The sequence below is a fragment of the Aquarana catesbeiana genome, linkage group LG05 (genome assembly GCF_042186555.1).
Source record: "Aquarana catesbeiana isolate 2022-GZ linkage group LG05, ASM4218655v1, whole genome shotgun sequence".
NCBI classification, from domain to species: Eukaryota; Metazoa; Chordata; class Amphibia; order Anura; family Ranidae; genus Aquarana; species Aquarana catesbeiana.
The window spans coordinates 113,480,405-113,493,090 of NC_133328.1; the positions used below are offsets into that span (position 1 = coordinate 113,480,405).

Consider the following 12,686-nt stretch of genomic DNA (forward strand, 5'->3'; position numbering starts at 1 on the left):
TATTTAAAATACAAATCGCAATTCCAAAAAAGTTGGGACACTGGAAAATCTACATAAAAACAGAATACAATGATCTGAAAATCTCATTAACCCACCTTTTATTCACAATAAAAAGTAGAAAACAGATCAAATGTTTAAACTGAGAAAATAGGGTAGGTTTAATATTGATGGTAGCAACACATCACATCTCAAGTTGGGACAGAGTCATGTTTACCATGGTGTAGCATCCCTTCTTATAACAACGCTCTAATCTTCTGGGAACTGAGACCCCTTGCTGGAATTTTGGGAGCGGAATGTTGTCCTATTCTTGCCTGACATAGGATTCTAACTGCCCTACAGTCCTGGGTCTTTGTCATATTTTTAATTTTAAGATGCACCAAATATGTGTTAGTTGGTGAAAGGTCTGGACTGCAGGCAAGCCAGTTAGGCACTTGACCTCTTCTACTATGATGTCATGCTGTTGTCAGAGATGCAATATGCAGTTTAGTATTGTCCCGCTGAAATATGCAAGGCCTTCCCTGAAAAAGATGTTGTCTAGAGCAGTGGTTCTCAACCCTGTCCTCAAGTACCCACCAATAGGCCATGCTTGATCTTGCACAGGTGCTTTAAATCAGAGTCAATGGCTTGGTATTTTGGACAGCTATTTGATCTAAGAGAAATTCCCAAAACATGTCCTGTTGGGGGTACTTGAGGACAGGGTTGAGAACCACTGGTCTAGAGGGAGCATATGCTGCTCCAAAAACCACATATGGGAGTAAGTCACATATGTGCAAGTCACAAGCAAGTCTCAAGTCTTAACCTTCAAGTCACAAGCAAGTCCCAAGTTACTGTGGCAAAAAGCAAGCAAGTCAAGTCGAGTCCCTGCTAGAAGTCAAGCAAGTCAAGTCATCATTTATTTTGGTCAAGTCACAAATTAAGTCAAAATACTGATCTACCCCATTTCCACCTTTAAATGAGTTAAAAGTCAGTTTTCAGGAAAGTTTTTGTTTTATTTTCAACATTAACAAAACTGCTTAGTGCTTTTTTCTTGGCATATTAAAGAAACACTTTGAATGCCCAAACAGCAGACAAGGAGCAGAACACTCGGCAATTAAATGGCCAACAAGCCTGAAAAAATGTAGTCCTTGCTGAGGGGGAAAATAACTAAGCTCAAAGTTTGAACTTGACACAATGCCAACATCTGGACACTTGAATGGTGATGAGAATAGCCACTTAAAATGAATTTGCATGTGCAAAAAATTAAATTGGAAAGTACTTTCTCGCTCAGTTGTGAGCTATGGGGTTGCATTATCACCCCACCATGGCTGAACACACGTTCAACAGGTGCGCTTGATGCAGGGACTGACATAACTCTTACCGCTACCCTGAACAGCTCCAATGGCATTTGGCAAATGCTGATTGGCTCAGAGGCGGTGGTGGGCGGAGTGTGTGGGTAATATTTTCGGGGGGCGGGGGGGGGGGGGGCTGGGTCGTGCCAAGTCATTGCAAGTCAAATAGCCCAAGTCAAAGTCAAGTCGCAAGTCATTAGTGACAAGTCAAAGTCAAGTCGAGTCATTTATTTAATTTTGTCAAGCAAGTCAAGCAGGTGACTCAAGTCTGACTTAAGTCAAGTCATGTGACTCAAGTCCCCCACCTCTGCCAAAAACTGGATTTATCTTTCAGAATTGATGGTGCCTATTCAGACGTGCAAGCTGCCTATTCCATGCACACTAATGCACTCCATATCATCAGATATTCAGTCTTATGAACTGAGCGCTGATAAGCAAATCTGCCCAAAGATAAGGAAATTACCATCTTGGGCAGTTATCACAGGAACAGGTATCATTTAACTGCCTTAAAGTGATTGCAAAGGTTCGTTTTTTTTTTTTAAATAACAAACATGTAATACTTACCTGCTCTGTGTAAGGGTTTTGCACAGAGCACCCCCGATCCTCCTTTTCTGTGGTGCTCTGGCAGGGCTCCTGGCTCCTCCTCTTCATCGGGTGCCACCACAGAGAGCCGCTTTCCACGGGGGCTCCCGTGCGGGCGCACTCACGATTCCTGCTGCTGTTTCCATTGACACAGAGGGACTTGGCCCTGCCTCCACGTCACTGGATTTGATTGACAGCAGCAGGAGCCAATGAGGATCCAATGAGGAACCCGAGACAGTGGCTTGAGCCGCAGGGTCATCCTCATCGCTGGAGCGATCGGGTTTAGGTAACAAAAAAGGGGTGTCTGGGAGGCAGCTTAAGGTGAAAAACCATGAGACTTTACAACCCCTTTAACAAATTGAAATTTCAGATTTACATTCCCATTTTTTTTCCCCATGACTGCGGTCACATCACCACATTTTTTGACCTGACAGAGGATTTTACCCTTCTCTACTCTCATAAAAAAAAAAAAAAAAAAAGTTTTTTCCTTTACATACACTTTAAAAGAAAACTTGTCATTGAGGAAAAACAGAAGATGCCTAATCTGACCCCTTTGTAAAAATTGTAGTTACCCAAATGTCATGTTGATTCAATGCTTCAATACTTCTGAATCACGAACACAGAGCAAGTATGCAAACCAGAATGTATGACTTCAATGGCTGCAAAGTATATTCGGAACAAGCACTAAGAAAATACTGAAGCTAGTGAACTACCAACACAGCCAGGCAATTGGCATTTTTAAAGGGAAATCAGCAATGACAGCTTTCTGTCATGGCAGAATTCTTTTAATAGATATTAGCTTACATAATTGGGGTGCACTTTATAAAATCATAATTAATCAAAACACTGCTATTAGTAGACTGAGAAATAATGTGTCATAAATCAAAAAAGGTTGTGTCAAAGGTCCACACATTTCAGGTTTCAGTCTTAGGCTAATAAAGTTTGGTTTAAATTTTACACCAAATAACCGGTGGGAAACTTTTCCACGCTCTGAACTTAAAACTGAAAACAAGAACAAAGCCCAACCCAACATCTCTACAGTGCGATTCTTCAATGCACTATCACTCCTGTGCAGCTCTTGTATAAGCCTGACACATGACTAAAGAGCGGACATAGGTGACCTGATCTGTTGCCCGAAATGACACTGGAGTGAGGATCAGGTCCTTTGGGGTTACCTTAGGGGATGATCATTTGCACTTCTGATTGTCGGAAGTGCTTGTTATGGATTACAGGGATTTTAGAGCTTGTTGGAAAATCTCTGCGTGACCTGACAGATTCTTCCTTCTTCTGAATGAGAAGAGAAAAGGCAATCTGTCAGGTAAAGTGCAAAAGAAACAGCGGTAGCTCTCCCACTGCTAGGTAACTCCCATGATATTCTTAGAGAGACATCTGCCTGTCTTTGCCTAGCTTAAATTGGACCTTATATTAGATCACAACAAAAATCCATATGCTGATAGTAAATGTAAATGACAACTGCCTCAAAGCAAAAACTGATTGATATAAATGTTGCTGTGCAAAACAAGCTGCTGATGTCAACTGGGGATAGAAGCAAACACAGTTTATGTTTAGGGACAGCTCTCTAAAAACAGTGGCAATTCCAGAAGATAGTATAATTCTGGTCACTTTACTCAAACCTCCAAAAAATGTAAAGAACAATGGGTGCAAACTGAAAGAGCAGGTTAACATGAATAACAATAATATGGGAAGAAAACATACTTGCTGAAACCCAAGATAATCCTGAACGGTGGATGAGGCAAAGAAGACAAGGCCATCTGCAGTAACCACCAAGACAAATCCATTGAGTGCCTGAAAGAGATGAAATCATAACATGAATACTTTGCTACTTTTTTATAATTCTCAAAACTGCCAAATGTAAAGTAACTTACAATGTGTGACCTGACTATACAGTACACAGAACTCACAGATGTTTGTTTCGTCTTAAGAAAAGCAGGTTGTGCCCCACCGAAAAGTCTATGCGTGTTAAAGTTATGTTCACAAACACCACTCCTACATATTGTATTTCTGTGGGTACATCTTTTAATCGAACTGTACATACTACATAAGCTAAACACAAGTTTGTTGATACTACGTAATGGTGCATCAATAACCTGTCTACCATTATTACAGTATGTAGAAGATATATAGCTGCATAGGCCAAATGCCAACACCACCCAAAAGGATCTGATAACTATGAGAACCTAGAATTATATGTTGGCCTCTTTCTTTTGTGGGCTCCAGTGTTAGGATTTACCCACCAGTTATGCTCAACAACTGGGACACCGCAAGGATGTGCAATTCTTCCTCAAGAATTCCCCATTAAGGAAAATGAACAAATAATGTGGAAACTTAGTTAAAAGAGTGAGACATTTTCCTTGAGATCTTGGAAGAGGGGGGTGCTCAAACCAACAGTGCCAAAGTGCAGGAAAGTGTCTTTCATAAATATCAAATTCATTTCAGGGCTCATCAATAAAAAGAAATAATCAGGAGCAATACGATCAATGTTGTCAGGTGCCACCGCTTATTAATAAGTGGACGCTTACCAGAATTCACAGGGGTTTCAACTTATGCATAGACCACAGGTTGAAGGTAAAAAAAAATGCTTGAATTCCCCCCCCAACACAGTCAGTGTTAATAGGGGAATCCCTTCTGCTGCACCAGTGTATCCTAATAGCGCGTGGTTTCCCTGCCGTCAGAATGAAAATTATTACTGCTGGTGGCTATAACTGCTGGCTGTGAACAAATTTAAAAAAAAAAAAAAAAAACCCCACAGGCTGGTTGCACTGAAGTCTATCAATCCACAGTACAACCAGCCTGCCAAAAGATGGATCAAAATATGGCAGGTTCAGCAGTATAAAGTTATAATGTGATCATCTTTTTTTTCCAATCACTTTCACCAGCATCACAGAAAGACAAAATTGTTACATGAGGGGGCTTATCCCCCTTCAAACTTGCTTATGAGGGGGACAGAAAACACATTGCATTAGGAATCTGATAAACAAAAAACACATACAACGCAGAACCAGCTGGTATGGTATTATACAGGAACATTTTATGCCACTTTTATCTTCATATTAGGTGTAGGGTCACATATTTGCTCACTTCCCACAATATGGATGCGGAGAACAATAGTGGTGCAATTCCAAAGATCCCACCAGATGTTAGATTTGAGAAATGCATAGTACCCTTGTGGGAGATATATGACCTCTATGCAATGTTTCAGAGTGTAGATAGGGGTTATGGCGCTCCCTTATGGGAGGTATATAAGTGAATACAGTGATTACTAATAAAGATATTATAATGAATAGTAAATACCATACACAAAGATTAAATTAGTGCAATAAATCTTGATGCTCATATATTAATACCATCAAAAAAATGAAAAAAGTGAAAAAATGAAAAAATGATGAAAACATCCCATTCGCATGTAATGGGCAAGTGTAAAGTATTAATCAGTTGCAGGTGCTAACCTATAGGTGCTAATAATATATATAGTGCATGTGCAACTCTGTATTATTCCAACGTGTCCCAAAAATAAATGACAAATACAAGCCAATAGGAGAAATAAATATAAAAGGAGAAAATGAGATAAAAAATGCGGGAAAGCTCTTCCTGGTTTCGGCTTCACCCATGGTGTAGTGTTTGCGGTTTTTATTCTTGTTCCCAGTCGGGGATCAGTATATTTTAATAAAGCCTTTTAAATTATACTACACTATGAAGTGACATCTTTTCTTATGAGGATTTCTCTGGCGATTCCCCTTCTTGGACGTGGTGGTGTAAGGTGTTATGGATGACTGACCTGGGAACTCTGGGACAGAGGATAAGCATATTTCAGCAACCACGGGATACCAACCAAGAGGACGGCATTGGAATCTTATAGTGTCTGTCACCCCTGCAGGGGTATTGGGAGCCGGTGAGTGGGGAGCCAAAAGGGGGAGCACAGAAGTCACGGATATCCTTCTCTGTGGGCACCACAGTCACCAATGCAGTTGGAACTTTGTTATGATATATATATTTTTGAATATATCACCTTTGATTAGACTTTGTGTATTTTACCCCATTTGGATTTTTTATCTCATTTTTTCCTTTTATATTTATTTCTCCTATTGGCTTGTATTTGTCATTTATTTTTGGGACACATTGGAATAATACAGAGTTGCACATGCACTATATATATTGTTAGCACCTATAGGTTAGCACCTGCAACTGATTAATACTTTACACTTGCCCATTACATGCGAATGGGATGTTTTCATCATTTTTTCACTTTTTTCATTTTTTTGATGGTATCAATATATGAGCATCAAGATTTATTGCACTAATTTAATCTTTGTGTATGGTATTTACTATTCATTATAATATCTTTATTAATAATCACTGTATTCACTTATATACCCCCCATAAGGGAGCGCCATAACCCCTATCTACACTCTGTTACATTCGTTAGCCCTTTGAGGGCCTAACTAGGGGAGGCAGCACACCTTTTCCTTAGTCCTTCCTCCCTTTTCTTTAATATTTCTCCTCGCTGTCCTCTTCTCTTTATAGAGGGTTCTACTTTCCCTTCGCCTTGTTTCCTTCATCCCCACCTTCCCCCCTCTCTTCTTTCCTTTTCTCTCTCTTTTTCTCTGTCCTAAGTGCAGAGATTTTGTGGTTTCTATGCAATGTTTGGCTTATCCTTTTTTTTTTTTTTTTTACAAGGTTTACATATGGATATGTTTATATATAATCATCTTTTTCCTGATATATATTTATATTGATTGTTATGTACTTTGTAGGTGGTGCATCCCATGCTGGATGTTAGGTGGGATAGCTGTTATGCTTGGCACAGAAAGCCCCTCTTGCTGCAGTATTGCGGGCTTGGGGGGCTCTATATCAGTAGACTTTGGCAGCAGGCTGTGCTGGGTGCTACATTTCTGTTGACACATTCATTCTGGTGTGCCAATGGGCGTCTGCCCACACTGTGCCCCCTATACTTGCTGATATATTGCCCGCATTGGGAGTTCCAAGATGGCCACAACACGCAGTGACAATTTTTAGTCTGTCAATGTCGTTTATAATGCACATGATGGTGGGGTGTCCAATTGAGGACAGAATTTTAGGTGCACACATACATGGTATCTTAACTGACACTCCGCTCGTTTCCTATGTAATTTATGATATTTTTAGTTTCTTCTTCAGCAATTTCCTGCTTTGTGCCATATAAAAGGGAGATCCCTAGAGGCCTGGTTGCCTGTACCTTCCATGGTGTTTGAGTGTTGCAGCCGGCCATGTTCTTGGATGGACCCATTTTGGGCCATGGTCAGGGTCAGTTTGTTTGCCTCTTAATTATTTTTGTAATATATTTATTTCTTTTTTATGAGTCCTATGGTTAGCATGTGTACACATACACTAATTATATATATTTTACAGATCTTTCAGCTACCACATGGATCTCTGCATTTACAGTGGTCACTTTTCCCTTCTTGGGAGCCTTTCGCCATAGGGATTGCTGCACCACAACACCAGGCTTATTGTTTTTGACTTTCATCTGTAGTCTTATAACTGCTAACCTCTTTATGAGCTTGTAAAATGCTTTTTATTGTTCAGTTTATTATTGTTATACTTTATTCTTGTAAAATCAAGTATATTTATGCCCTTGAGGAAGAGTGATACTTGAAGTGTATCGAACAGTCTAAGGCTAAACCTACATGAAGTGTTTTTTGCTCTGTAATAAAGATGTAATAAACTGAGAAAGTCCTATACAGCCATGACACAATTTTTTGGATGGACAAGATAAAAGAAAAACTTCTCTCACATGTGTGTTTATTATTCCAAGATGCAACAATTTTATTAATTGTGTTACTTAGACACAGCGCATTTTATAAACCACAACATAATAGTTTCTTCTACATTACACACATGGGTCTGATGCATGAAGCTGCAGTATCATATTCTGCCTGCTAATGGTGACATTTACAGCATTACTGGACATAATAATAATAATACATGATTCAGATAGAATATTCAAGGGCTGGGAAATAAGGGGTTTCCCAGCTAGAAATGTTTTAATTGAGCAGGGAACATATTTTCCAATTCTGTGCACGATAAGAACGATCATAGTGGCAGTTCTGCCACTTGATCGTTCTTATAGGCGACAGGAAGGGACGACCCCCCCCCCCTCCTGCCGCCATCCGGTGCTTCTCCGGGCTCTCCCGTGCCATCGGGGGCCCGGAGAAAGAATCGATCGGCGCCGGATGACGACGATAAAGATTTCCGGTGACCAGGTGGTCACCAGTCATCTCTATGACCGTCGGAGGCCCGGGCGCGACGTTATGACGTCACGCCCGGGTTCCCAGAAATAAACAAAGCCGCGATCACGGCTGTCAGCATGAGATCGGTGATTTTTTTTTTTCGATCTCATGCTTTCCAGCCTGGAGGAGAGATGTGGGGTCTTATTGACCCAGCATCTCTCCATAAAGAGGATCTGTCACAATAGATTCCTATTACAAGGGATGTTTACATTTCTTGTAATAGGAATAAAAGTGATCAAAAAAATAAAAATTTAGTAAAATAAAAAATTTAAAACGCTCCTGTCCCCGGTAGCTCGCGTTCAGAAGTGAACGCACATGTAAGCCCCGCCCACATATGTAAACGCCGTTCAAATCACACATGTGAGGTATCGCAGTGTTCGTTAGAGCGTGTGCAATAATTCTAGCACTAGACCTCCTCTATAATTCTAAACTGGTAACCTGTAAAAATTTTCAAAGCGTCGCCTATGGAGATTTTTAAGTAATGAAGTTTGGCGCCATTCCATGAGTGAGCGCAATTTTACAGCGTGACATGTTAGGTATCTATTTAGTCGGCGTAACATCATCTTTCACATCATACAAAAAAATTGGGCTACCTTTATGGTCTTGTTATTTTTTAATTCATTAAACCGTTTTTTTTTCCCAAAAAAAGGCGTTTGTAAAATTATTGCGCAAATAAATACTGGGCAAGATAAAAAGTTGCAATGACCGCCATTTTATTCCCTAGGGTCTCTGCTAAAAAAAACATATAATGTTTGGGGGTTCTGAGTAATTTTCTAGCAAAAAAGATGATGATTTTTACATGTAGGAGAGAAGTGCCAGAATAGGCCCGGTATCGAAGTGGTTAAAGGGGGATATGATCAACATGTACAAATATATAAGGGGTCCATATAGTGAACTTGATGTTGAGTTATTCCCTTTATGGTCAACACAGAGGACAAGGAGATTTCATCTCCAAATACGGAAAGATTTCTTCAAGAGCTGTCAAAATGTGGAATAGACTCCCTCCAGAGGTGGTTATGGCCAGCTCAGTAGATTGCATTAAGAAAGGCCTGGATTCTTTCCTAAATGGACACAATATAACTAGGTACTAACATTTATAGGTAAAGTTGATCCAGGGAAAATCTGATTGCCTCTTCAGGGTCAGGAAGAAATTTTTTCCCCTGCTGTAGCAAATTGGATCATGCTTTGTTGGGGTTTTTCGCCTTCCTCTGGATCAACTGTGGGTATAGGATTGGGTATATGGGATTGTTTGATATTTTTTATTTATTTATTTTCATGGTTGAACTAAATGGTCTTTTTTCAACCTGACTAACTATGTAAAGATGACAGCTTCCTTGGCTGAAAACAATAGGAGGGTTTACTTACACTTAAAGATCTAAAAATGAAAGCTGCAAGCTGGTTGGGTGCCATGCACTGCTGCTCCAGACTCCGGATGCTCCAGTCTTGGTACATTTCCTTCACTGTAACTAACTGAATTTTAGCAACTTGAGTGAGCTGCGTGCAAACATGCTGACAAGGATAGATATATCGCTGACAAAAAAGAGCAGACTGAGCAGAGAAATGACTTCATCAGTCTACTGGTACAAGTCTTCACTGTTCAACCAGCAGGCTGGCGGCGAGGTGGTGTCAGCAGTGTAATGCTTAGCTGTGACAGAATGCTGTGCCATCCATGAGGCTGCACTGTGTTGCAGGGTTGTGCACATGTCATGACAGATTAATAAAAGGCAGGCAAAAACAGCTCACATGTAATTTATCTGCATATTTAGATATCTGCCTAGAGCTCATAATGCCTTAAGCACAGTAAAATCAGCTTCATGGTTTTTAATTTATAGGTACCCAGAAATGAAAAATTAGCATGTGGTATTCCTTATTCTCATATACACTGACCATCCAACGTTAGACTCACTAACAGGTAACGTGAACAACGTTGATTATCTCATTACCATAGCATCTGAAAGTTTATGGGATATATTAGGCAGCAAGTGAACATGTTATCCCTGAAGTTGTTGTGCTGAAAGTAGAAAAACATGGGGAAGCAGAAGGATTTTAGTGACAATCACAACTGGGCCAGAGAGCAATGGAAGAAGGTGGCCTGGTCTGATGAATCGTGTTTTCGTTTACATCATGCGGATGGTTGGGTGCGCATGCGTCGCTTGGCTGTGGAAGAAATGGCACCAAGATGCACTATGGGAAGAAGGCAAGCAGATGGAGGCTTAAAGGATCTGCTACTGACAGCCTGGTGCCAGATACCACAGCATAACTTTAGAGGTCTGGTGGAGTTCATGCCTCAAAGGGTCAGGGCTGCTTTGGCAGCAAAAGGGTGACCTAATCAAAATTAGGTAGGTTTCCATAATATGTTATGATGGATGGTAATAATCTTATGGCTTATCGGTATACTGTATACTACGTGCAAAAAAGAACAGTGGAAATTGTGAACTGATCTGATACATTATGATGATTACATGAATTCTAGGGATGCACCGATACCATTTTTTTTACAACGAGTACAAGTACTGATACGTTTTTTAAGTACTCGCCGATACTGATTAGCGATACCTACCGCAACTGTTTTGTTTTAACTTCAGCTGTCAACAATGGTACAAAGCATTGAAAAGTTATCTACAAATAAAATAATTTTTTTTTTTTTAATTTAGCGCTTTTTCAAAGTGAAATGTGTAAATATATGTTAATATATGTTTAAAAATATTCACCAACAAAGCAGACAAAAAAAAGTTAATTGTTTATCGTTTATAAAATAGACGTGAAAAAAAAAAAAAAAAAAAATGCAGGAAAACAATTAAATGGTGGAGAATAGGATAGGGAGTTAATTAAGGCTGATTAGAGTAAATTGAGGGTTATTAAGGGGTTAAACAGAGGACCATTTTTGTTCATCCCTTTGATCTGCAGATGAAGAAACATAAATATACAAAAAGAAACAATGTTTCTTTTTATTTTAGTGTTTCAGGGCGGAGCAATGTTGTTAAACATTGCCGCCTGCTTTTTTTTTTTTTGACAGCTCCAATTACCAGACTTCTTTAACAATGGGGAGACCCACTGACAGCTCAAAGAAGCGAGCCTGAAAGTATCGGTTTCAGGTATCGGTGCATTTGCACGAGTACCGATACTTGTGCAAATACTCGGTATCGGCACCGATGCTAGTATCGGTGCAACCCTAATTAATTCCCTTTTAAAAATGTAATGCTCAGATCCATTACCTACTATAACTTCCACATATTCACTGCAAAATTTTAGTTACTAAGCAAAAGTAGTAAAAACACTTTGTGCAACCGTTAATTTGTATTAAACGTGATAATTCAGGTTAGACTGGCTTTAAAAAAAACACAAAAGAATGCTACTATGCAAAGTTTTTCCATAAATGCCGATGTAATATAGCCTCATTAGACTTTAAAAAAAAAAAAAATCTAAAACTGTGAAAATGGGAAGTACAGATACAGATATAGCAGGGGCTTGACAATTTTGCTTTGAAGAGAATACATGGAGGTGCTGGTATGTGAAGGGAAAAAAAAAAAAAAAACAAACACTTTAACTCTGCTGCGTGGATCAAAATCACACTCAAAGTCGCATTAAAGTCATGTGACTTTAAGTTGCGCATGTGTGAATTATAAAATAAATCCCAAGTTTAAAGCAGTAAATACAATTAGTAAGAATATATTTTTAATACAAAACACTCTGAAAATGCAGTTCATGTATGCAAATACTTGCACATGTGTTACGCCTTGCATTATATAAAGGTCAATTTTATCCACTTGCCATCTTGCCTAGTCTGTTATGCAGCACTACTGGGAGTCACAGCTAGGAACTAAACTGAATAAAAATGAGTTTTAACAAAATGCAGCATCAGCAGCCAGAGATGGAGCACACATTTTTACTATACAAATCTACAAAAATAGTTTTTGGACATACTTCAGCTTTAACGGTTTTGAAAAATGCAGCAGTCAACAAAAGTGAAGGTAGGACACAGGTAGGACTTGGAGGAGCCACGTTGTTCTCTGCAGTAATGCTCCTGGCCACTTATGCAACTACAGGAGGAGAGGTGTGAAAATCCTATGGCCTCTATGCTTTGCAGCTAGAACAGCTGAGACCAAGAGGTCAAAGAATCCCAGTTCCTATACTGTGCCTACACATCAGCTGGCAGACCTTCTGGATAAGCCACAAAGCACACTGGGGGAAATTTACTAAAACTGGAGCATATAAAATCTGGAGCAGCTGTGCAAAGTGATCAATCAGCTTCTAACTTAAGCTTGCTTAGTTAATCTTTGAAAAATAAAAGCTAGAAGCTGATTGGTGACCATGCTGCTCCAGATTAGGTCTGCTCCAGTCTTCGTATATTTCCATCATAGTTTTTCAAGTGTGCAAGACATAGCTTTAATACCTTGTCTACACAGTTTAGTCCATTCGTTTGGGGAAAAAGTAAAGAACAAAGTTTAATTTGCTCAATAAACACACAACAGAAAAATCTGATTTGGAT

At 39.5% G+C, this 12,686-nt stretch overlaps 1 protein-coding gene across 2 annotated transcripts in view; it reads right to left on the reverse strand.

The window, feature by feature from the left end:
• The window catches only part of AHR (aryl hydrocarbon receptor), a 190,810-nt gene that overhangs the window by 37,083 nt on the left and 141,041 nt on the right, over nucleotides 1-12,686 (reverse strand). For both annotated transcript variants that reach the window (XM_073630081.1, XM_073630080.1), the window contains exon 4: nucleotides 3,627-3,716. In XM_073630081.1, coding sequence (XP_073486182.1) covers nucleotides 3,627-3,716 — 90 coding nt within the window. The remainder of the gene's footprint in view (nucleotides 1-3,626; nucleotides 3,717-12,686) is intronic.